We start from the raw sequence: 26,441 nt of genomic DNA on the forward strand, positions 1-26,441 counted from the left end.
ATCATCATGAAAATCAGAGCAAAGGGGAGAAAAAGACACGGGTTGCTGAAATGTGTTTTAATTAGGAAAAAAATGTTATACAGTGAGAGAGATTTAAAATATTGTAATGTATAGACAGAGCATGCAGTAGATTTAAATGTTTGAATGTAAACAACGAAAGTAAACCAAAACTTTATCAGGAAATTCTGGAGGCATGATATTTAAAATAGAATGAAGTGCTTAAAAAAATCAGGCTGGAAATTGAAAATTTCATTATTTAAAACCAAAGAACCCAAATGGTGTTGGAAAAGAAAAACTGGGAGTGGAGATAGAGATATTGTAAAGAAAGGGGAAGAGAGGGAAGTCCTCGAACCTTATCCTTTCATTTTATGTCACCAAAGATTGCCTACAAAAGTGTTTTTGAAGGTTCGATTTTGAAAGAATTCCGAGGGAGAGTTCTCGAACCTCATCCCTTCGCATATCGTCATCAGAGATGGCTTTCAATTACATATTCATGACGTCAATTCCGAAAAGCTACAAGAAAAAGCGCTTCCACTCAATTTCCCGAAAAACACCCCTATTCGTATCATTAATGGTTGTTTAAAAAATTTCTCGGTATCCCTCAATTCACCCTTTCTCTTAATTTCATCAAAGTGTATCTGAAGAAACCTTTTTGGTGGGGGTTTCAATTTTGAATATTTTTCTCGGGGAGTGCTGCCGAGCCCCCTGATAATATCATTGAAGATCATCGAAAACTTTTATGAAATGAATGAAATGACGTCAATGGTAACATCGTTGAACATCATCTAAAACTTTTTATGAAATTTCAATTTTAAAAACTACTGAGAGAGAACCCCCGCGAACTTTTCCTGCCACTAATATCACCAAAGATGGTCTAAAACTGCATTTCAAAAATTAACTTCGAAGATTTTCCGAGAGAGTATCCCCTTCCCCTCCTCCTCTTTCCAACATCGTAATTTCATTTTAAGGGCTTCAATCAATTTCAAAAACTTTCTGAGAGAGAGCCCCTGCTGAAGACTCCTCCCTCTCATATCATTGAAAGTTGGCTAAAATTACATTTTTGGAACTTTAATTTCGAAAAATTGCCAGTCCCTTTGTCGTTACCAAAGATGACTTACACAATCGTGTTTTTAAAGTTTCAATTTCAAAAATTTTCCGGGAGTAGACCCCAATTCTCACCTCTCTACATCATCAAGGATCGCCTAAAACTGCACATTGTAAAAGCTACGGTTTCTGGGGGAGAGCCCCTAAATCTCTGACTTCCCAACATAATTGTAGATAGCAACTGCGTTGTTAAAAGTTTCTGTTTCGAAAAATGACCGGAGGAAGCGTTCCTGAATCCCCCTCCCCAGCAGAATCAAAGGTAGTCTGAAATGCATTTCAGATCTAGCAATGACTCTTTCTTAAACCAGAAGCTAAATCCTCTCTCTACATTTAAGATGTTTTCGAAAAGACTCAGATGCTACCAATTTTATACATCCAATTATTTTTAGTTGTTTTTCAATTATTTTCATACATTCACAACAACCTTGCCCTCTCTTCCATTGGATATCTAAACCTCTTGGCTCCCTGGTATAGTGGCACCCCCATTACTAAAGCTCTGCGCACGCCCCTGGCCATCACCTCATAGGTGATAGGTTATCGCCCCCCCCCCCAAAAAAAAAGAGATGAGAAAAAACCCTCTCAAATTAACCACCACAAAAATTTCCATTGCGCAGTTTTCACCGTGCACCCCCCCCCCCCTTTCGTGGGCCACCCTGATCCTGAAACCCTAAAAAGAGGTTGTAAAACTTGTTACCCCCAAAATAATAGTACAATAATGTGCAACTTTAAAACTTCTTAACGTTGTCCATATCTATTTCCCTAAATGAAACGCTTATCATTTTGTTGAAAGGTAAATAAAAACAGGTAGTATTAAGCAAATGCTTGAAAAAAGCTAGTAATTTCGTCTCTATGGCAAACAATAACAGTTTCGTGTCTGTACACTGTTTATTTTAGATTAAGAGTAAAAAAATTTACCATCTCTTTCTATCTGAACAGTGGCGCTATCTATGGGTTTTCATCTAAACAAAAACTACATTTAAACGCAGATAGTGAATGTACTTTTTTTTTTAATTCTAAATATTCTACAGAACCAGTGGCGAATTTCAGAAAGACCTCTTGCAGTACATTTAAAAGTGTAAAATAAATTTATAATTGTGGCATTAAGAAATGCTGAAATTGTTTCTTATAATTTTGTTGATAGTGTAAACATTTTTTAAAAAATTGTTTTATACAGGAAAAGCAACTAAAAACATGTTTGAACTAATCAGTTTTACTCTACAATCAACGTCACATATCTACGTGAGTCTTACGTGCCATAGAAGCAAATTTAAGCCTGAAACTTCCTTTTTACTCCTTTTTAAGACTACTTTCGAATTCAAGGGTGCCCCTCAGGTCCGTTATTTCGATTTTATCCGTGGAGGGTTTTTACCCCATGTAAATTTTTATAAAATACGACAAAAAACCACATGTGTGTAAAAGCAGAAATTTTTCAAAACCGTAAAGGACAATTGACCCCCTGACCCCTGACCTTCCAAGTAACGGGCCTGTGCCCCTTCAGAATTATTTCTTTTTACACCCCTGTACTGCACAGCAAGATCTGGGACTATTTTTTAATCTCAGATTCTAAATCTTCACTATATAAAATGTATCGTTCGTGCTAGGGCTCGACCGATGGCATTTTTTGGCCGATGGGCCGATGCCGATTGTTGGCCGATTGTTCAAAGATGGCCGATGGCCGATGGCCGATTGTTTTCCTCCAAATGGCCGATTGCCGATGGCCGATGGCCGATGCCGTTGGCCGATGGCAAAAAAAAAAATCAAACAGAAATAAATTGATAAAATTGTCAGGGATTTTAAGGATCATTGATTTATTTCACTTTACTTCCTTTCTACGAATAAAGAATTGTAATCACAAAAAAAAAAATCAGATTTTGATCTAAATTTCTATTTTACGAACACCCAATTTAAACTTCACAAGTTTTTTCGGCACATCTGTACATGCATATGTACCTAAGAACATGTAGATGACCGAAATATCCATTTTGAACGCCTCCTCAGCTAATCACCGCTAATTCTCTTGTGATGTCTTCATGCGCGTAAACTTACGTCACTCAAAAACGTTATGAAATAGTAAGTTGAAAACTCATACGTAGTATGATCTAAAAGTTGGAGGACAAGTTGTATAAAACCTTACCCTGAATAGTTCACATTACCGAAACACATCTATCTACAAAATAGTCACCTTGGACGACTATGCACTTCTGCCAACGTTCGTATAGTTTTTAGAAATACTCCTGGAAGACATTTTTCGCAACCTCCTGTAAGGCCTCTTGCGCTGCTGCTTTAACTTCAACATGGGGAAGAAGGCGACTTTCATGCTGAGGATGCACGGTTCGATTGGTCAGTACTCTGATATGACAAACAATTAACATTACTTTTCGTCGGATTTAGCTCCGTGTGACTTTTACCTGTTCTCAGCAAAAAAACATTTGCATAGACGCCGCTTTCTTCCGTCAGGAGAAGATAAAGCTGCATCATAGAAGGTAGCGAAAAATGGCTTCCAGGAGAGTGTCCAAAAGTTATATGAACACTGGCAGAAGTACATAGTCCCTCAAGGTAACCTTTTGAAGGTGGATGTGCTTCTGTAATATGAACTATTCTAGGTAAGGTTTTTACAGCTTGTCCCCGAGCTTTTGGATTGTACTACGTACAATCTGTATAGGGTGTAGTTATGCTTCTCCTTTTTTGACTGCTGTATGATGAAAGAGAAAAAACAACAGTCCAAAAAAAAAAAAGGGAAAAAAAACAAAGAGACTGTTTAATAACCAATTGATTTGTTTTTTGTTTTTTTTTTTTTAATTTAACATATAACTAAGATTTCAGTAATATTGTAATGATGTATGGATTTAGGTACACTAAACATAGTTAAAAAAACATTAAATTATGTTGCTAAATCATTCAAAAAAAATTTAGGAATAAAACTATGAAACCGTCAACAAATTACGCAATTAAATTCGAAAGATTGCACGTAGACATTTTTTAGTCATCAAATCAAACAAAAAAGGTAACAGATAAATTACAATACTAAATCATAATAGGAATATTTTTATAGTTATTTAAAATTTATGAATAGAAAATTTTGCATTTTTCAAAAAACTAAAACAGTGACATAAATTTTGCTGGAAAAAAAATAGCCATGAAAAGAGCGAGGCTCTTAAAACGCAGCTACAATAAACAAACTCAATATTTACACCAAGTTAATAACTGAATACATATACTACTTGATCTGATGTTGGCACACATAATATTGAACAATTTGATTATTTAATCTTTTATGAAGCTTTACAAACAAGTTCAAATTAAATTGTTCAATTTAACAATATTTTTTTTGAAATTTAAAAAATTGCATAATAGAAAATCCTTGAAACTTTTCTATAAAAAACGAAAATAACTTATTCATTGATTTTATATAAATACATAAAAATAGTTACTTACAACAGAAAAAAAAATCGATCGCTATTAATGATACAAAAGAGATGGCGCATTACAAAATGGGAAGGGGGGGGGTCACCCTCTGATTTTGCAGTGACTTACACTTCGGCCCCAACCTCGGCCTAATTTTTTTAGTACAGAACCGCTAAAATCAACGCTTTGGAAGAGTTTTTGAATCTATTTCAGCACTTCCGAAGAAAAAGTTCAAAAGTCCCTTCGATTTCCAACTTATATCACCATTCAAAACGTCTTTAATCAATTTCTTACATTAATGCTCTAAATTCTTTCTAAACAATAGATAAAGTTTGAAGAAAAAAAAATCTCTAATTTTATGAATGGTGTTAGTTTTAAACAACTCGGAAGTGCAACTAGAGTTTAATTTCAGAAATTGAGGAAGTGGGAGGAGGGGCACACAAGTGTTATCGGAAATTCAAAAAATAGTCGTAAAAAATAGAATTCAAAATAATCATAAACATTGAGAATAAACCCTTTCAAAACTTGCACCCAAGTTTGTTTTGACGTGTAGTGGCGGATTTAAAATATAGCAAATGTTGCAATTGCACGAGAGACCCCATAACCATAGGGGCACCGTAGGAGTTACAAAAATGCAAATGATAAATGTTTTACAACTTCTGTGATAGAGAAATAGGGCCCCAAAATGTATTTCGACGGGCCCCAAACTTGTAACTCCGTCGAAGCAATACAGAAAAGACTGCATTACTGTGATTTATATTACAAATATCGAAAAATTAAAAATTACCGTCGGCTCAACGGGAATCTAACAAAATGACACAAAAACCGGTTTCACCATCTCATATTTGTTTCCATGGTCTCCAATTCTGCAATATATCACCAAATGATCATCAGGGTGAGACGCTGTATTAGTTTTGCGTTGAAATAAGTAACTAATAGCCACAAAACATGAGTAAACAGGCTTTTCAGAACACCCGATCGAAAACAAAAAGGGAAGTGCACAACTGGAACGTACGCACACCCCACATGCGAAAACTTATCCTTCTACAGTTTACCATTTTGGAGTTATGACTTATGAGAGATACATACATCCAATAGCAAGAAACAACGCAATAATTAACTTGTTTGGTACCTGAATGCAGTATTAAAAACTCTTTCAGGGGTGACTAAAATAGAAATTCATACTGAAATTTAGTAAACAATTTTATATGAAAACAACCTTTACTTTGTATTAAAAGGTAATCAATAATCATCAAAGGTCCTTTTTTTTTCAAAAACATCGGCCAATTCCATCGGCTTTTCGATGTTTTTAAGGCCGATGGGCCGATGTTTCCTGCAATTTAGCATCGGCCGCCGATGCCGATGCCGATGGCTAAATTGTTGAACCATCGGCGCCGATGCATCGGCCAGGCCGATGCATCGGTCGAGTCCTAGTTCGTGCATTAACTAACAAAATATGGACTACAAAAATGTAGTGATAAATAAGAAATACCTCTTTCGTCGCCGTAAGCGTAACAAATGCAATTTGCATTACATTACGTTGTTTCAGATCCTTCATTTGGGGGGATTGGGAGTGACCATGTGTCGTTGTAAAAGTTAATCTTTATTTTCACTTAGAAAATTAAGTGAAAAGTCTAAAATCTTATTTTTCATTAAAATTTAGTTTACATAGGAAGAGATTAGACCAAAAAAGAAACTTTTAACTGTTATAATTGTCTTGTAACATTTTTTTTAACTAGGCCTCATACTAATGTAACATCAGTCACAAAATTGTTTAAAAGTTTGCATTGCTTAAACAAAAACAAACCCAAGTTTATAAAAGGTCATATTCTCTTCATTTATTAAGATATATTTAATATCAATGCCTTAAATATTTAGAAATAGGGGAATTTGATTTTTTAAAACTTAATTAAAATATGTGACATCAGTCACAGTAACATCAGTCACATTTCTCTTTTCGTTAATAAACCTGAAACAAATTGCGCAAATGGCATTGACTGCTGCAGAAAGGCGAAAAATGAGGCGAGATAAATTAAGAAATAAAGAAAAACATGAAAATTACAAAAAGTAAAAAAAAGTAGAAGCTAAAAAGAACGAATGTTAAAAAATAAATAAAATAATTTTAAAAACCTACCAAAGTTAGTACAGAATGAGACTAAAAAAGAGAAATTAGGTGAAGAAGTAGAATAAGAGTAGAACAAATTTAAACTATTGATGCCCCAGGTTTAAATCAGCAGCTGCATTACCCCTCTTTAAAATAATGAAACCTTGGTAAAATCTATTAGACATTCAAAGAGCTCATTGTTATATCTTCACAAAAGAGAACTGCAGCTGTAAAAAAAAATTCCAACATGAAATTTGACAAACAGATACTCTTAGTTCTTCGTGTATTACACTTGAATAAAAGTGCTACATCATCGATACAGAAATATTTCTAAGTGTCACAGCTTCATGCAAATTTCAGAGCTATCAATATCCGACTTGCAGTCACGTTATAAAGAGTTATATTTAAGTAATACTTTTTTTTTTTTTTAATTCAGAAGCTGCAGCAGATGTTTAGCAACAACGCTTTTTTTACAGTAAAGGAGGGAATCACTTCCAGCAGAACATGTTCCAAAATTGTTGGCTTCAACTAAAGAACGGGATTTTGAAGAATATGGCAAATAGTATCACGAGAAGTTAGATGCATTGAAACTGAAAACTAGGAGTATTTAGTAACTGTCAAGGTTCAAGTAGAGAAAAAATGGAAATAGCCTGTCAATGTGGATGAAATTTATTGTTCACATCATGAGAAAGGAGTAAAATATATAGCGCACTAGATGTAGTAAACGCAAGAGGACTTTTGATTCTATGAAACACATCAAAAATATAACTTTTGAAACTTTATAAATGTACTTTTCTTGTAATTTAAATGCAATTTTACAATTTTAAACAAAACATATGCTAATTTTTTTTCGAGGAAAAATAATTTATATTTCCAGCAATTTATTGTAAATGTAAGCATCAGTCTCAAAATCTTTATATCATCAGTCACGGGTGTTAAACAATTTTTATACTTTCAGTTTTTAAGTTTTTCCAATAAAACAAAGTGATTTCATCAAGTCTAAAATCTCTATTTTAAGGAGAAGAAATCTGTTTGGATTTTTACGTTATTAGTTTGAAGAGAATTTCAAATTATATGAGTCGCTTTTTTCAATGTCTCTTCTGCGTAACATCAGTCACGTTTTTTTATTCCCCTTAATTTCATACAAAAAAAATTTCCTCAAGTCTGAAAACAAGTGTGTGGACACTGATGTACCATATAATGATATTTTAGATCAATTTCAGAAGAAACAAAATTTAATTTTAAGACAGTGATGAATTTAACTAGAGTCAAATTGTGACGTCAGTCACCGTGGACTGACCCTTAAGGCAGTTTCGGACACTTTTGGACGGTAAAAACCACTTGTCCTGTCCTAAACTAGTTTAGGATAGTCCAAAACCCAACCGTGTTTTGAAGGTCGTCCTCATTAAGAAGAATGGTACCCTTTTTATGACTGTTGAGTCATCAGTTCGAACTAAAAATGTTCCAGCTATTTGTAGTTTATCAACCAATGTTTTTCTAATGTCATCCATCATGTCACTAATTCCTCACCTGGTAACATCCTCTGGCATTCTGACCACCACATACATTGCATCAGAACCTACTGTTCCCCGTACGATTTCTTTTCACGCTGGGAAAATAAACTTTTCACCATTGGTATGCAGTTTTCAATGTGATTTGACAATTAATTGAACTAGCAACATATCAGATTTCTTGCACAGGTAAAATACATTTCTGTTCTTCCATTTTCTACAATTCTGAAACTGCTGCGGCACACCAAGGGTCTTGTCGCGGCACACCACTGTGCCGAGGCACACCGGTTGAGAAGCACTGTATGGACACGACTTTTACAGCGTGTTTACGTTTATATCTTGCTTTACGGGTATTGCAAGAAACGAGTGTAGTACCTAAACTTTTATTTCTATTTTTTTCTGACTTGTGTCACCAGTGTTTTACTTTTGTTACATCAATTAGACTGAAAAGATCTTTATTAAGAATTTACTTTGATTTTTAATCTGTCAAAAAAGTTCAAAAAAAAAAAAAGACTGCTTTTAGATCACTTGTCTTCAAAAAGGATATTAAAATGTTGAACTATATACGCATTGATATGTGACTCTTGATTAGAATTTTGAACGTTTATGAGACGCCTGCATTTTGTGAAAGGACTAGCTGCGTTGCCCGACGTTGCATGGCCTACTTAGAAAGTAATATAAGAATAATGGATTTATTAAGCTAATATAAAATCCAACTTAAACTTCATGGATTTTTTCAAGCTAATATAAAATCCAACATTTCGAATATTCTCGTCCACTACGCATGACGATGCTCACCGCGCCACGCCATTGCTACTGTTACAAATAGCCCATACACAGCTACTGCCAATACCACTTCTACCAGCGTATCCCTACAACTCACACAGCGCCCTCTCCAAATGCGGAAGGTTCATATGCCAGGCGCTGTAAAGTTGGGAAAAATCGATCTCTAGTACTGTCTGACCACGAATTGCATGGAAAGACAAACATCAGTTTTACAGCAGGAAATGGACGAATCTGTGATTTTTTACCGATGTCAGCTTTTGCAGAAGCAGAGTCTCATTCAAATAAGCGGAATACCGGCATCAAATTTTTACTTTTCCCCCTTATTCACATATCTTCGTCTTATCTAGACGTTTGAAAATTCTAAGCAGTCCGTGGTTGGACAGTATTATTTCAATCTCCTTCTCTTCAAAGTAAAAAAACAATTCAAGAATTCGAACCTTGCATTTAAAATAAACTTTGGGATTTCATTATTTGTTCTGAATTTAGTTTCACTTCCCGTATCAAGTGTTTCTCCTTGGAATTTTCCATTAGATCAGTGATACTAAGAAGGATATCTCAAATATTTATCCTTAAGTTAATGAGAAGAATGCTTAAATACAATCTAAAATGGGAAAATACTTTCGAACTACACTTGTAAAACGCATTTAAAGCATATAACACTTCTTGAATACGTACCTTGGTTTGCTACTACAGCAAGGCATAAATACCTTTGAAGAAATGAATAAGCAAATACCTTTGTGCAAACAAAGTAAACATAAAAGTCCAACGTAATAATACAATATTTGTGTTTTGATTACGTTGTTGTTTTATGGTACCTTGTTTTTTTTTTTTTTTTTTTTTTCCCTTTTCATAAAGTACATAAATTAACCTATATTTCCTTATTTTAATAAAGAATTAAATCTTAAAAATCTCAACGTATTCGAAAGTTTCGTTTCTTTAATTTTTTTTCTGGAGGAATGTTAGAATACTTGAATCTCAGGATCTGGTAAATTTATTCTTTAGTTAAGTGAATACTGACATGGGAATGTAAAGCGCACTATCTGCAAAAAAGAGTTTTTGGATATTTGAAGAAACGCGTTTGGATTCCATACAACAGTAGGGAAGTGTTGAAATTCGACGCTTTTTTAGTGTCCTATTTTCAGCGGAAACCAAATAAGCAAGCTTGTACATTACAGCTGATGTACAATCGATGCAAAAAACAAAAAAGTAAAAAAGATTAAAAATTAGCGAATACTGTGCATTACCTTCCCACGACAGAATGCTACTTTAAAATTATAACAATATTTGCTAAATTACTGAAGTCGTTAAAATTCCATATGAGGCAATGAGAAGCAAAGGGATGTAAGTGGCAAAATTAAAAATTTGGAGATAACCAGTACAAATGGTAGGTGAACCCCTCCTCTGTCTTATGGCAAGAGATAGTACTAGTAGCCCTGGTAGATGCTGCCGTATAGCGTGATTTAGAAAAAAAATTCAATGTAAACCAACGAAGGACGTTATTTATAGTCGTTTTACTCAAAACTTGAAAATATCCACTCACATCCCTTTGCTTCTCACTGCCTCAATGGAATCCCGCAAAGGAGATTATAACTATCGATGTTGTTGGTGAAAAAAAAGCTATCCAGTTATTTAAAAGTTCGGCCAAGGGTGAAGGTAGAGTCTTTAAACGGAATTTATTTACACAATGCACTGAGAAGCTAGTCATTCAAGCAGGGCCGTGTCCAAGGGGAGGGTTTTAGGGGTTAAACCCCTCCCATTAGGGTAAAAATAATAAGCCAAATTAAGAAAATGTACATTTGACTAGTTTTAAAGTAAAAGTTTGTGTGCAGTGTTTCTTTAAAAAAGGAAAAATAAAGTAAAAAAATCTGCAATATACGACTTTTAGAGCTTTACCAACTGGAACAATATTTCGGAAAAACTGTGGTGGAAGAAGCGCTCAATGATTTGTCAGTATAAAGCCAAAATTGCTTGCCAAAGTTAATATTACTTAAAGAGGTTATGAAGGATTTAGCTTATGTTGCAGCTATGAAGATGCATTAGTGATTGTGTTTGGTAATGTAACTTGCATCTGCAATAAGTTATTTGTTGTTTCGTTTAATGTTTAGTTAAGCACTAGCTGTACCCGACGCGCGTTGCTACGCCAACAGAAAAATACATCATTATACTGATTTTCATGACGAATCGGTTGAACCCGGGAAGAAGTTGCTATTCTGCAGTGCCACCTGGTGGCGAGTGGCTTCAATGAGCATATTATGCACCTTCTCCGTGGAAAAATACATATATATAGCAATTTTCATAATAATCGGTCCAGGTATCAAGTGAAGCCTTGACTATACTCAAATTTTGTACTCACGCAGTTTGCAAGATCAATCCATCGCTAAAAATATCAAATAGAAAAAGTTTTAAATCCCCCTGTTGCATGAAAAGCCATAAAACAATAAAGAAAGAATTTATTTGTTCAAACTCAAGAAAAATGGCAACAGCTAACTTCTTATCAATGAGATCTTTCACGCGAATTAATTTCTGCTGCCGATAATTTTATTCGTATTTATCCGATGGATTGTGACTTGAGTTGGAATAAAAAAAGAACTATCGATCGGATTTTTTTTTCGAACTGGTCTATAAACATTCCCAGTACCAAAAATAACAAACAGTGAAAGTTTCAGCCAAATATGCCGGGTAGTTTTTGAGTTCATGGATGACATACAGACAAACATTCATTTATATATATATATAGATTATTTCATAATATGAAACATATATACATTATGATGCCATGCTGAATTATAAAAGAATCTGCGGTCATTTTGTAATACTAATTGCAATATACCACAGAGTAACCAGTTATCATTAAAAAGAAGCATGGTTTTTTCGAAACAAAAAATGTTTGATTAAAAAGAAGCGGTAAAATGAAGGTATATTGCGGTCACTTGTGCAGCCAGAATTATCCTTTGGGGGGGGGGGGGGCACAGCAGTCCTTACAGGAATAGAAATGCCATACTGAGATCATGTAATTTTACGTGAAACTAAAGTTTGTGAGGGATTGAAGAATTGAACCCCCCCCCCCCCTCGAGTAAAAATTTGGTAGCTTTAAAACCCCTCCCTTTATGAAAATCTGGACACGGGCCTGCATTCAAGAGCGAAAAAGTCCTAGTTTTTCACACATCCTGAAATTGGTATTTCCCATTTAAAGTTTGAATTTCGAAACGTTAATTAAATATTTGTTTCGTTGCACGGTAAACGCCGTTGTTGAAGTCTTCGCTTTTAAAATACTTTACGATCCGATGAAATTGTAAATTGAGTTTTCGGTTAGTAGCTAGTCAATTATTCGTAACAAGGCGTCTAAATTTCTTTAAATGTTAGTTCCATGTTTATGATCTATTCTTATTTTTAAAATGAAGACTTTGTAAATACGGGATATTTCTATCAATTATTTACTTAGGATAAACTAGATAACCTTTCAAAGTATTTTTTAATAATTTTTTTTTTTAATGGTTCTTCGGAGTTACATTCAAAGTGTGATTGAGCCTCATAAGACTAATTTGAAACATGTCCATTCTAAACGCCTTTTCTTCCCTGGTCCATTTCTGCTGAACTGCATGGTTTTTCGAAAAAGTTGTATTTAACATAGACAGCGTATTAGATGCTATTGTCAATTAAAATTAAATTGTCATTATGAATACTTTTCTAAACTGTTACCGTAACAAATAATGCCCCATGTAAATAATCATTTATATGCAGTTGTTAAAAGAATTTTAGGATTTTTTTTTTTTTTTTTTTTGACAGTTTTCTATAAATAAAAAAGAAAGCCAATGACAAAAAAGCGTTAAATCCATAACGATACACCTAACTAAATATTTTCAAATACGTGTAGTTTCTCCATCTTATCAGTTCACGGTGGAAAGAACGCCTTCTGTTTTTCTGATACACTTTTATTTCGAGCATGTAACTAGATGTTTATTGTTTAAAAAAAAATACATCCAGCGTACGATTTTACATCAGAAGATGTACGTGTATTTACTTCTAATCTTAGTAGAAAAGTAAAGAAAAGCAATTACATTATCTGGAGAAGTTCGTCCACGGAAATAGAGAAAGGTAGGGAATAGTGAAATAACCAAATTAATTAAATTACTTATCTTATGTTGTATCTAAAAAGAACAGTCAATTTTATTGGGCCAATATCTAGTATTTAAGAATAAAATAGTTCTTTTAAAAATTTGCAAAAAAATTTACCTTGCACAAGAAAACTTAAAAAGTATGTCTTTTTGCGTGTGCTAAGCCTTTTCTACAACCTTACACGTGTAGAGCCAAAAGAAAAGCATCGAAGAGAATTTTTACAAACTGTTACTAAAGTTTTATTCTAGAAAGTATGCTGAATGAAATTATAGTCACAATTAGGGCTTTGTGAAAAAAAAAACATTTCTGAGGCTGAGGTTGACATTTCTATGGAATGACCCTTGACTGAAGGTTTCTCTCGGGGTAATCCGTCTAAGTACAGATTACCAGAGCTTGTTGATTTTTATTCCTTCTTCCTTCTTGTTAAAATTGCTGGAATGTTTGAAAATGTTGAAGGCTTCTCTGTTTAACCTGTCGAAAAAGTAGTAAGTCTTTGAAAGTAATTTGGTTTCTTTTGAAGTTAATGCCATGGATCCAATCACTAAAAGTGATGTTCATCAGCCAATTCCAGACCAGAACCAAGAGAGCACTAGATCTTCCCTCATAAATACTGACAACACTTCGATACTTGCAGCAGTTGCTAAGCAATCGCTTCCCTGGAAGCTGAGTCCGCGCTGCCACTGAAGATGACCGCCGCAGATGCGGTCGAAACTTTTGGAGCTACTACTCTTAGACCACGGCTATTACAGTACGGAATCTTTCAATATTATAATTTTAATATACAACAAATTGTCCCACAGTTTTCTTTTTGAAATCATTGGAAAGAGCGACTTTTTTTTTCACCTCAGGTCTAACTCGACCTACGGTCAAGAATCCAAGCTTCTATCTCGATTAGAAAGAAGTTACAAGAGTTTTAATCTGTAGTTCGAAAATCTCTGCTCCATTCAAGTTATTAACATTTTTTATTTTGAGTTGTTATAGTTACGTCGTTTAGCTTCTTCTCTCGCTTTTTAATTTCTTAAAAATATTTTACAGCGATCCATAGCCCTGCTATGATGAATTTATCGGGGGAAATAATGCATTTTTATTCAGAGCATTTCCATGTGTGACAGAATCACCTTTTTGGAAAAACAAGTTTAAACGTTTAGAGAGAACTTATTGTTGTCATTATATCAGGATTTTTTTATTACTTCATAGAATATGCTTGGAGCTATGGTAAAATTATGTGTGCGCATTTTAATATACGAAACGTAATCTTCCTTTTTGTTTCGGAATGGGAAGGAAAATTTGTATTTGCTCAACGAGCTTTTTTCAAAAACTTTTTATATATACCACGATCACAGCCGTGCGGGTACAGCTGGTGTTGTATACGTAAAAGGAGAATTTATGATAATGCACCAGTATTGACGAGAAATCATGTAAATTGTTTTGAGATTGAAATCAACTGGTGGTAAAGGGGTCTAAGGACCCTTAACCGTCAAAATTTTCTACTTTCTTTAGAAAATATATCTTTTGCCTATTTTAAGTCTGAACAATTTGATACTTTATTTATTATCATACGCAAAAAACTTTTCAAGCTATTGAAAAAATGCGTATGCTTTCCATAGAGATTTATGTTAAAAAAATGCGTATACTTTCCCCATAGAGATTTATGTTAAAAAAATGCGTATGCTTTCCCCATAGAGATTTATGTTAACAGCAGCTGTTTAAGCTTCTTTTTCTCATGTTGCGTTTTCTCAGGCTTCTCATTTTGCGTGCATGATATCTCAAGAAGTTTCTTATATATTTCCGTAAAACTTTTTGTGCATGTTTGTCTGATTTACATTTATGATCTGAACCTAAATTTGTTTATTTATTTATTTATTTATTTATTTTATTTTATTTTATTTTTTTTTTTTTTTTTTTTTTTTTTTTTTTTTTTTTGAAATTTTACGACTTAAATATCAAAATTATCCAAAATTTTGGGTGACAATATTTTTTTTTTCAATATTAAGTTTTATTTTTAGTTAAAATTTATGTTCAGATCATAAAAATAAATCAGACAAACATGCATGAAAAGTTTTATGGAAATACATAAGAAACTTTCTAAAATATCATGCATGCAAAACGAGAAACCGTCACCTGAGAAAAAAAGTCTTAACCAGCTGCTGTAAACATAAATCTCCATGGGAAAAGTTTACGCATTTTCACGATAACTTGAAAATTTTTTTGCGTATGGCAATAAATATGGTATCAAATTGTTCAGAATTAAATTATGCATAACACGTATTTCTTCCAGAAAATCGAAAATTTTGAAGGTTAAGGTTCCTTAGACCCCTAAAGGGAAAAAAAATGAAGTGTGGGTTCTTTTCATTTCTTTTCTTTTTTTTTTAAATTTATTTATTTTATTTATTTTTTTTTTTTTTGTTGAAATTATTATATTGCATTATCAAATTAGTTTAATTAATTCTGTCGCTTTGCGTAAAATGAAGAAAACAATTGTTACCTTTAACCCGCTTTTATTCTTTATTTCTACTTATTTATGTTTCATTATTATTATTATTATTATTATTATTATTATTATTATCATTATAATTATTATTATCATCATTATTATTATCATCATCATCATCATCATCATCATTATTATTATTATTATTATTATTATTATTATTATTATTATTATTATTATCATTATTATTATTATTATTGAGTTTCAAATGAAAAATCGCATTAGTTCATTGAAAAGGGGGGAACAATTAACGGTAACTTATTTATTAATCGTTTATTTCGTCTGACTTAATCTCCTTAACTATACAGGAGAAATAGATGAATTAAAATAGTTGCTAAATTTAAAAACATGTTTCCAACGATTCTGAGTCAGCAAAGGTTTTTTTTCAATGTGAGTCAACAAATAAGAGTTTGGAGACAATTCAAATCTTGATCTAGGTTTTGGCTGTCCTGCAGCTCAACAATTGCAGCATCACTTTATGCTAGCAATCACGATTGACGTTGATAAACAAAAGCTCCTGTTAATAGGCGAGATGAGTGCGCAGCGATACGTGGAAAAAAAAAACCACAGAAAGTCGTTTCACTTTCTTCCAACTACTCTTTTCCAATAACGTAATGACAAATCGTAAACTTCACTTATCAACAGAAAAAAGCCGAAACGCATCCGAATGTATCTTTGTTCACTAATTAACTCATTGTTCTAGCAGCTGTGACGTCGTTAGACGTGATTTTTCTTATATGATTCAGTCTCTCCAAGATAACTAGCTGTTTAAATAAATATTAGAAACATCAAACAGTTGTTGAAAAATTTAAAACTGTTGAAAACATACTGTCATCCACTCTTTAGGATACTAAGAGCACACTACTTTCTCTCCTACCGCGAAACTGAAACGCAACGAAAATTGTTTTTTAAGTTCTTTTCGAAATTTATGTTTTGGGTAATTTGTTGGATAGACATATTTTGTCTGGGTTTGTTCAATCAATGAAGTTTATGTGAATGCTGCTTTGCTAATTGTTTTGTATTTTTATACTACAGTTGGTTGAAATCATGAAAAATAATATGCACTAAATAACATCCTCAATGTATCTTTCGAAGAATAACTAAACGAAGAAATTATTATATTTTTCTAAATCTTATCCTAGAAGTTATTCTAGACTTTTATTTTCTATGTCATTTTTATCAGCGCTGAGGAGTTGGAAAGAAATTGACAGTTTTCGACAAATTTAAAGCCTCCGAATCGGACACCGTATCCCTGACGAAACAGTTGGCTCGGAGAGAAAATGACCGACCCCGCCTCCTTTGCCTAAACATCAGTCGCACTAAGATTCCATTATTCTGATTCAGCAGCACTGTTGTTTATGTCATACTGTAACATTTATTTCTTTTGTTTTTTCTTCTTTTCTTTTCCCTATAATTTGTTTTATTTTATTTTATTTTTATTTTTTTTAAATGGAGAGTAGACTGAAAAGCAAGATTACCATTGCTATTCTGGAATACATCAAAGAAAACTATGCTTTATATTTATTAGTTGTTGACACTAAGTATCATAACAAGTATGATTTATAATTCGAACTTTTTTACTCAAGTATACTATAAACAATCAAGTTGGAATGTGGTGCATAGAACTTAAGTATGTCGTAATAAACTACTATGTGTAATAACACAGCACGGACATTTATACTAAAAAATTAGATTAACTTAATGCTTCGTATGAAAATACTTTCTGCATTTTTATCTTTATTTTTCCCATATCTTTCCTCAACAAACTCTTTTTGAAGAGCCATCGGCATGCATTTCCCTAATCAGCACTGTATGGGGAAACAAATCCAAAAATGGGTTAAATGACGCTTAAACAGAGACAACACAAGCATCAACATGTCTGACTCTGATTGCAAGAAATATCATAAAAAGCAGTCCGGTTTTATTTATTTTCTGCACTTATTTCTCTCTTGCTTTTTCTGGTCTAAATGTAACCAGTCCATAACACCCTGGTCGATATAAAGGACAGCGAGAGATAAGACTCCTCTTCAATCATGTCTTAGCCGGCGGGCAACAAAGAACCGAAACAGATCAACACAACAAAGGGCGCATGAATGAATCGACCTCACAAATCTGGCGCGCGCAGACGATCGGAGGGTGCTCCAGCGACGCTGCCATTGGCAGTGTTCCACGCACCCAGACGGACGCAAAGAGAGGGATGATCGAACGAACGGAACAGAAGCCAGCGGGTTTCTCCCTGTAAAGGTTGTTTGTCCTTGGTACTCGTGGTAAATTCTTCCAACGATTCATTGCAAAAACTACTCGACAGTGGTCGGCGAAAACTTGGAAAATCGTAAGACAAAACCGATGCCAAACGGCATGTAAATTTTGCGGTTTTTTCCAATAATGCAGACGTTCTGGCGAGATATAGTTTCAGTCACGTTAGTTTGGCTTTATTCCCGTTGTCGCCAAGGTGTGTTCAAAAGGTGAAATGAGGAATGTTCTCTCCAAAAAGCCCGCACCTAAATCAGAAATTCTCGCAGCCGATGTCAAGGCAAGGAAACATAAACTGATTGACAGCTGGTGCGCACAACTCTGCAGAATGCATATGTAAACAGTGACGACAATAATCTATGGACTGGTCAAGGTATAAATATCAATTATGATTGAATTTTGCTCAGTCCCGGATGTTATTTTGATAATATTTCTTGGCTTTTCATTTTGAAACCTATCAGTTTGTTCTTTGGAATTCCGTATGAAATGTTACGAATTAATCTAGTAACTTCTTCCCGCAACTTTATTTAAAAGCGAATTATCTGGACATTTTGATTTGAAAGTATTTTTTTTTTTCTAATACATCGGCGTAGAAGATAGTTATTCTTGAAATGTTTTCTTTAAATTAGATCAGTGTTTAACTTGATGTGTCTGTCAGTAATTTTAATCGGTAAGCACTCTCTAGAAATGTATAACTTTAGATTTTTCAATTTCTTAAGTATTTCTTAATAGACTAAACACTATTAATTACCCGATCGTTCAACCAACATTTTCGTTAAAATATCAAAGCGAAGAGCATTTAATTCGAAAAATGTTGCTGAGATATATCTATTAAACTATCTTCAATTAATTAAACAGCATTAGATTTAAATTTTTATTTCTTAAATAAGTTATTTATTTACGTAGCAATAAGTTTTAGTATTGGTATAATTGGATAGTCCTTTACAATTTTTCAAATCTTAGTTCTTATTTTAAGTAAATAAGTGGTTCACATGAACACTAATAACGTATTTTTCTTTAAACAGTTCCAAAATATATGTTTCTTGTTTTCTGATGAAAGTAAATGCAGATATAATCAAATGCTTGGATAAAACTCAAAAATCAAGAAAAAATTCATGTGCAAAAAAGAAAATTAAAAATTTTATTCATGTGATGTCATATGGAATAGTATGAAATAATACATTGAAACAAATACTTACCAGTATGGTAATACATAATTGTATAAAGAATATTTCTTAATATCTGTGAAAAATTTATTTATGCTCATAATTTTATATGTATTATTGGATTGAGATTTTGAAAAATCCAATATAAAAGTGTATCTGATTTATACAGGAAAGTACAAAAACAATTAAAGGGCTTCAGTATAAAATACAGAGCTTTAGAAAACTTTAATAAATTATTATTAAGTTGTCACTTAAAAATACTGGAGCATTAAAAATAGTGAAACATTAAAGAGACGAAAAAATAATTGAGAAAGATCAAAAACTCGAAATGACAGACGAAGTATTCAGTTAGTTTTTAAAATATTGAGTACCATTCCATAAAAATAGGCAAATATTGCTCATCATCTAAAGTTAACAAATAATCACTGCATTTACCAAGCATTTTCATAAATTATTTACCCGGCTAAATTTGTATTGAAGTAATATCCTGTAAGAATTAACTTTAGTCGTTCAAAATGGTATCGTAAATTATATTGCTAAATATTTTTCTTTCAAAAAGGTTTTTTTATTTGAAATTTTATTATTTTTTCCTTGGAGCATTAAGCAGTACGATTAAAAATCAAAATATGTCTTTAGTATGAATTTCTGGAAAATAATATCGTTCGATGGCATGAGATTTTCTATAAACCCATAACCTAAATGAAGGAAGATTTACTTTTAAAATAGAAATATTCAATGCTACATAACATAGCATAAATGAAGCATTTGATTTGCTTATAAAGAGTTGTCTGTTAATGTTTAAAAAGTATAAATCAATATTCGTTGTTCCAATCAAAAATATTGACTTAAAAAGTGTTCCTAATCCTAATCACGTCAGCTGTGCAATCAATGGTGCGATGGTGCTAAAGAAAAAGCTTACATTCCAATTAGGAATCTTTGAACAAGAAACTGTCAAATGGTGATTCAATAAAAATAATTAAAAAAAAACATTAAAAGGATCATAAATCAAACTAAATTAACTTCCTGAAAGTCCAACATTGACGTAATATTTCAACAGTTTGTAAACAGTTCAGATATTGTTTGGTGTTGCTTCAGATGCATCATTTTTAAAACTGTATGGAAACAAAGACTCACAATATATTTCATAAACTTATCTAGAGATATAAAATCTAAAGTGGCTGTTGAAATTATATCGGCAAGAGAGCATAACTTCCAAAGTTTCTTATCAAGATTATCTGACATATATCCATTGATCTATATTTACTGACGAGATATGAGTGATCTCAAATCAGCAGCTCAAAATATCGTCTGGGAAAAAGTTCCTACAACAGTGACTAAAACAGAACAATAGGAAAGTCATAAAACATCTAAATCATTCTCTGAAGAAGATTTACATGCCAATTCCCAAAACAATATTCAGGCGAGGCAAGTTGAACCACAAAGTGTTAAAACAATATACACATTTCCCACTTTCCGCAACTTGTTGTTATCATATCTCGTGATTCATGAAGACAACAGCCGATGATAGCTGAAATTTTCTTGAAGAAAGTTTTGAGAATCATTTTACATGATATCGCATTTGAAAAACATCGATTCCTTTCATATTCAGTGAGAAAATCTCAAAAAATCTTACAAATACCACACAGGAAAAATCGAAGATATTCATTTATTGCTACCCGATATTTGTTAACCACCCAATAAGAAATTGTATCCTGTCAATCATACAGTCAGACAGTCAGTCATTAATCCTGTTGGTATCATCCAAGGTCCACGATATTCTTCCATCACCGAGGAAAAGATTCCGGTGGAGAAGATCTCTTCAGACGGTAGGCTTTAGCAGTCGCTGTGATGTGAACATGGGCGAACCATCATGGTGCGGACTGTGTAGGTGTCCTCCGACTGTCCTGTGGGCAATGTCTGGCGGAACAGCATCTGACGTCAGCTTCACCAAGCGAGCAGCCCAAGAACTGAGTCGCTGTTTCAACGGGCTGAGCGTAGGGCGAGCAGCCAAGGGATCACAGGGGGCCCCGGCATTCTGCTGCCCCGGGAGCGGGGCCCTCAACGAGACACAGCACCTGCTACAGAGGGCCCGCATCACAAAGGGCAAGTTTAAGGAGAGGTTGGATCGAGTTCCACATGCTAGGACATTGACGGAGCTGTGGTTGGAGCCAGCATTCTTGGCGAGACTCTTCAAACATGTGAGCCCGAAAGATCGAGCTGTCCTAGCACAGGTAAAGAAGGCAGTCAGTTTCTTTTTAAATATTTTTCGCATTTAATTAAGTACTGTTGGTATCGTTATTAATTACTTACTTTTTTTCATTTCTCATGAAGTTGTATTTTTTACTGTTTCCATCGTTTTGTAACTTAATTTTAAATTTGCGACTTTTCTAGTCTTATATTTCTGTTATCTCGTGTAGGATAGGTCGGAGTACTTACTACGCGCCACCGAATAAGAAAAATTTAAAAAGCATTTTGTGTAAGTGAAAACTAAAAGATCTTCTACCGTTTTTAACGCAGGTCCAGATGTTGGGTTAAATCGGTCAATACTAGCAAATACGATTTTTTTTTTTTTTTTTCAAAAAACAAAACTGCAATATTGGGGCGTATTACCTTGACAGTCGGGCAATTCCCCTCGCTCCCACTTCCAGCAGTTTATATGCGCCTCGATTATAATAATAGAGCATATTATAATAGAGAAAATTGTTAATAATTAACAAAATTAATGCAAATCATTACATGACTAAAGTAACAAGCATTTTAATTAACTTTGAACTAATAAAATGATATTAAAAATTACAACATTTTACATAATCTTGTCAATTTCTCGTGACTTTTAGCACTTTTTGTTGCTTAATCTTTTCACAACCATTGACTGTACATAACAAAGTTTCATGCAGATATCTGAACAAATCTATACACTTTATCTGGTCATCAGGGACCTCCATGGCTCTGTGGTAGAGGTTTCGTCTTCTAAGCCGGTGGTCGTGGGTTCGATTCTCGCCGGTGCCCTGGGTGCTATTTCCTACTCCTGTGTTGTAAATCTTTCCGGTGTGTGTCCGGAGGCAAGGCGCTTGGCACGCAGTCCTCTATGTATGTGAAGCTGCTTACCTTCTAAATAAATAATTAAATTTACAAATCAACAGATGACTTTGTGAAATCTTTACTAATAATAAAGCTCAAAGTTTGTCTGGATCTCTTTAATGCGCGAAGCGTCTAAACCGTTCGGTCGATTTTCATGAAATTTCGTAAAAATTAGTTTGTAGCATGGGTCTGTGCTCCTCGAAGCAACTTTTCAAAAATTCGATCATGTTCTTTTTCTATTCCAATTTTAAGAACATTTTACCGGGCAAATTATCATAAGATGGACGAGAAAATTACAAATTATCATAACGTGGAACCGTAACATGGGTACAAGCCAATTGGCGAGAAATTCACCATCTATTATTTGTAAATATACATGCGAACCAAATGACCTTTTAATTTTCTACTACGGGCAAAGCCGTGCAGATACCGCTAGTAGTAATGTATATGAGTTCCAAAAAATTGTTTTCAATGTTTAATAAAGTTAGACTTAACAACTTTCACTTGCAGATTCTTCCTTAATTCGCCTTAGAGAACTAGTAGTTTATTAAATAACTATTGCTAACTTTACTTTTCTAACGTAGAAATCTGCCCCGATAGCGTTTTTCAATTTCTTTCTCTTTTCCTCTGTCATAATCATGTGAAAGATTATCTTCATCCTACTACTAGTGAACAGGGTAAATTTTATGTAAGTGCTTAGTTCGGTTATGATTAGAAAGGCATCCAAGTTCTTTAGAAGGATGCTGTAACGACCTTTGTTTTCATACAGCATCATAATTTTCCTTACTTATTTCATTTAAAAAACCCTGAATTTTGTCTGTATCACTGGTTAAAGGATTAGCATTTTTGGTCGCGATGTCGTTCGCGTTTCGATATTGTTTGAGCTTTGGATGATGCACAAATTAATGCTTCGCTAACAAATCAAGTCTTCTGAGACTGAATAGGTCTTCCAAACATGGGGGGGGGGGGAGATGAAAAAGAAGGGTATTAATCCCATTTTATTCTTTTGTTTATTAGTTTGTTTATGTTTATATTTATTTCATCATTTTATTTTGTATTTGTCTTACACTCATGTATTCCAGGGGTCTATGGTCCAGACTAACACATTGAAATTTTGAAGGGGGTGCTTCAAACGGATATTTTTCAAGTTCTGGGAGGAGGGAGGTCTAGCATTTGAGGCTGATACATTCTTGGAAGAATGGCCACCCCTGTGTGTTCTGTAATCACTACATGTTCGCTTTATGTTTTAGTTAAATGAAGGTCCTCCCAGGACACACCATACCAAGAATATCTCGATATCATTCTTGCCCTGGATGATTAACCTCTCTATTTTTTTTTTAAGTTAATGGATTAATTTATGTTTTATGTATGTTTGAGTTCTTTTTTACCTCATTGACGCTGAACTAATTGTGTCGGAGTCTTCTGAATGTAACATTCGAAAACCGTTGGAGGGAGGATGAAGCAATTTTTTTTATTCTCTACGAAGTTGTACAAAATGCATAGTAAGTGATTTCATAAAATTTTGACGATTGTTGGGGCCAAGCTTGGCATGATACCGCCAAGTATTCTCCAAATAGTTGCCAAATAACAAGCATTCTCCAAAGTGGCTGGTTGTTTTGTGATAGACTGATGATACTAAGTTTCATTGTTTGACATTATAATGTTTTTAAAGTTTCAGCCGAAACTGAGCAACGAGTTTTTTTTTTTTTTTTTTTTTGCTGATTAACATGTTCATTGCTTTTTTTTCTGCTGCAATCAGGTATTAAAAATAAAATGAAGTAATCGGAATAAATACCTCGTTTTATTGACACGATCTTAAACACACTCAGGTTAAGAGTTTCAAATACAAATACAAATACAAATGTGACGACCAGCAACAGGCTCTGGGCCCAGCTAGGCTAGTCCTAGTCAATTAATTAGTCCCCAATGAGGATCAATGGCCCTCTTAAAGCTATCCACTCCCTTGCTCATTACCGCTTCTTCCGGTAAGCTATTCCAAGTGCCCACGACCCTGCTAAAGTAGTAGTTTTTCCTGATTTCCAAGTTAGCCTGAGATTTAAATAGCTTAAAACAATGACCCCTTGTCCTGCTTTCCCCGCAAAAATTTAATCCATTTACATCTTTCATTTTGATAAATTTAAATAACTGAATCATGTCCCCTCTGACTCTCCTTTGCTCCAGGCTATACATGTTAAGCCTATTAAGTCTGGTATCATCATCTAAATCTGAGAGTCCCCTTACTAATTTAGTTACCCTTCTTTGAACCCTTTCCAATACAAAAATACCTTTCTTCAGGTAAGGCGACCGAAACTGAACAGCATACTCCAAATGAGGTCTTACTAAACTCCTATATAAAGGCAGAAGAACTTTCTTAGATTTGTTAGAAATAGATCTATTGATGAACCCAAGCATTTTGTTGGCTTTGTTACTAGCAATACTGCACTGTTGACTAAACTTGAAGTCCTGATTTATAAAGATACCCAGATCCATAACATTTTCTGCCTAATTTATGACTGAACCCTGTAAACGATATCTCATACTCTTATTTCCATGACCTAAGTGTAGCACTTGACATTTCCCTACATTAACTGCCATACCCCATTTATCTGCCCACTTAGTAATATGATCTAAATCCCCTTGCAGCTGTTTTACTTGTTCTTCATTTTCGACAATCCCCATAACTTTTACATCGTCAGCAAAACAATTCATGCTTCCAGAAATATTTTCATTGATGTCATTCATAAATATAATAAACAAAAGAGGCCCTAAAACAGATCCCTGAGGAACCCCACTTAAAACATCACTCAAGAAATGAGGAAAATCAGCATAGAATACCCTCGCTTGAACACATTTGGTAATTATATAAATTGAGAAGCAATTAATTATGTTGGTCTTAACACTGATGAAATCCACAATCTCAGCCTTTCCTTCAATAACAACTTTGATTATTTTGCTTTAAATGGTTTGGTTTCAAACTTTTTTCTAAGGTTTTGAAAGTCTGATGAAACGTACTAGACGGTTGATCTCTAAGTACCACTTGGACTCTTTTGGAACTTAAAAGTTGGTTCGTTGAAGAGAGATTTCGAAAACAATGCTCTTCAATAAAAATATTCAATAACTTTGTTAATAAGAGGGCAAACTCGTAAATATATTGGTTACATAATAATGAAGTACAATGTCTTGTTCTCTTTGTTTTCAGATTTATTTTCTTTTCAAATTGTGCAGGGTTTCCTTAAAATTTTTCACAAACGTAAATTATCTTCAAATACTCAATATCTTTGGAACATCTCGATGATTGATTTTTAAATGACTAATTCCACGTTTAAAAACTTTTTATCTCTTGGAACTCAAACAGGTGGTCAAAGGAAGTAACGTAGTATCTCCCTACCTTGTAAAACTCATTCAGTTGTTCATTTTTCAATCTCTTAGAACTTATATTGTAGGCTACTATAAAAATACCCAATATGAGGTTGCAGAACATTCAGTAACCAATTTAATGCAGAAAAAAAGATTATTCATTAATAAGATCATGTCAATTTTAGTAAATAAACATATTCTATGTAACAATACGTAAAACTTGTACTGAAGTTCTTGTAGTAATTTATTATTTACATTTCATTTATATATTGTTAGGTGTGCACTGCTTGGCGCGAAGTTTTGTATCAGCCGAAGTTCTGGCGTGGGATCCAACCTATCATCAATTTCCGAGAATTAAAGTCAAGCAATCCCAGTTCTCGTCTCTCGGTGTACAAAAGCCTGGATCGTAGATCCTTTGATTCCTTGTGTCTATTTGGTGCTTCTGACGATGACGTCAGTGAATTCGTGCATCAGTGTCCACCTTCCATGGGCAAAAGAGTTCGTCAGATTGCTCTGAGGTGTTCGGGTGTCACTGATAAAGGACTGGAGGAACTTCTGAAGGGCTTCCCTTCGATAGTGCAGCTGGAGTTATCTGGTTGTAATGAGATTACAGACGCTGCACTTTGGGCATCATTGAGTCCACGAATCGTGTCCTTGACACTAGCTGACTGCATCCACGTGTCTGATGACACCGTGGCCGCTGTCACCCAACTGCTGCCGTCATTGTACGAACTTGACCTGCAGGCTTACCATGTGACAGATGCGGCACTGTCCCTCTTGTGCCTCAGAGACCTTAGGGTCTTGAGGTTGAGGTCTTGTTGGGAGTTGACAGACCGTGGACTGATGGAACTGGCAAGGTCTTTGCCTGATTTGACTCAGCTCTCCTTATCCGGGTGCTCCAAGATATCGGACGAAGGAGTGAGCTTACTGGCAGAGAATATGAGGCAGCTGCGGGCTCTAGACCTCGGATGGTGCCCTAGAATCTCTGATGGTGCCCTAGAGTACATAGCTTGTGATCTGAGCCAATTAGAAGAGCTGACTTTGGACAGGTAAGTGTATCTATCTTT

General features: G+C 34.1%; 1 protein-coding gene across 3 annotated transcripts in view; it reads left to right on the forward strand.

The window, feature by feature from the left end:
- Positions 1–20,366: 20,366 nt before the first annotated feature.
- The window catches only part of LOC129234145 (F-box/LRR-repeat protein 16-like), a 61,513-nt gene continuing 55,438 nt past the window's right edge, over positions 20,367–26,441 (forward strand). For all 3 annotated transcript variants that reach the window (XM_054868040.1, XM_054868043.1, XM_054868042.1), the window contains exons 1-2: positions 20,367–21,167; positions 25,651–26,423. In XM_054868040.1, coding sequence (XP_054724015.1) covers positions 20,793–21,167; positions 25,651–26,423 — 1,148 coding nt within the window. In that variant the 5' untranslated portion in view covers positions 20,367–20,792. The remainder of the gene's footprint in view (positions 21,168–25,650; positions 26,424–26,441) is intronic.

Source organism: Uloborus diversus, chromosome 1 (assembly GCF_026930045.1).
Source record: "Uloborus diversus isolate 005 chromosome 1, Udiv.v.3.1, whole genome shotgun sequence".
NCBI lineage: Eukaryota > Metazoa > Arthropoda > Arachnida > Araneae > Uloboridae > Uloborus > Uloborus diversus.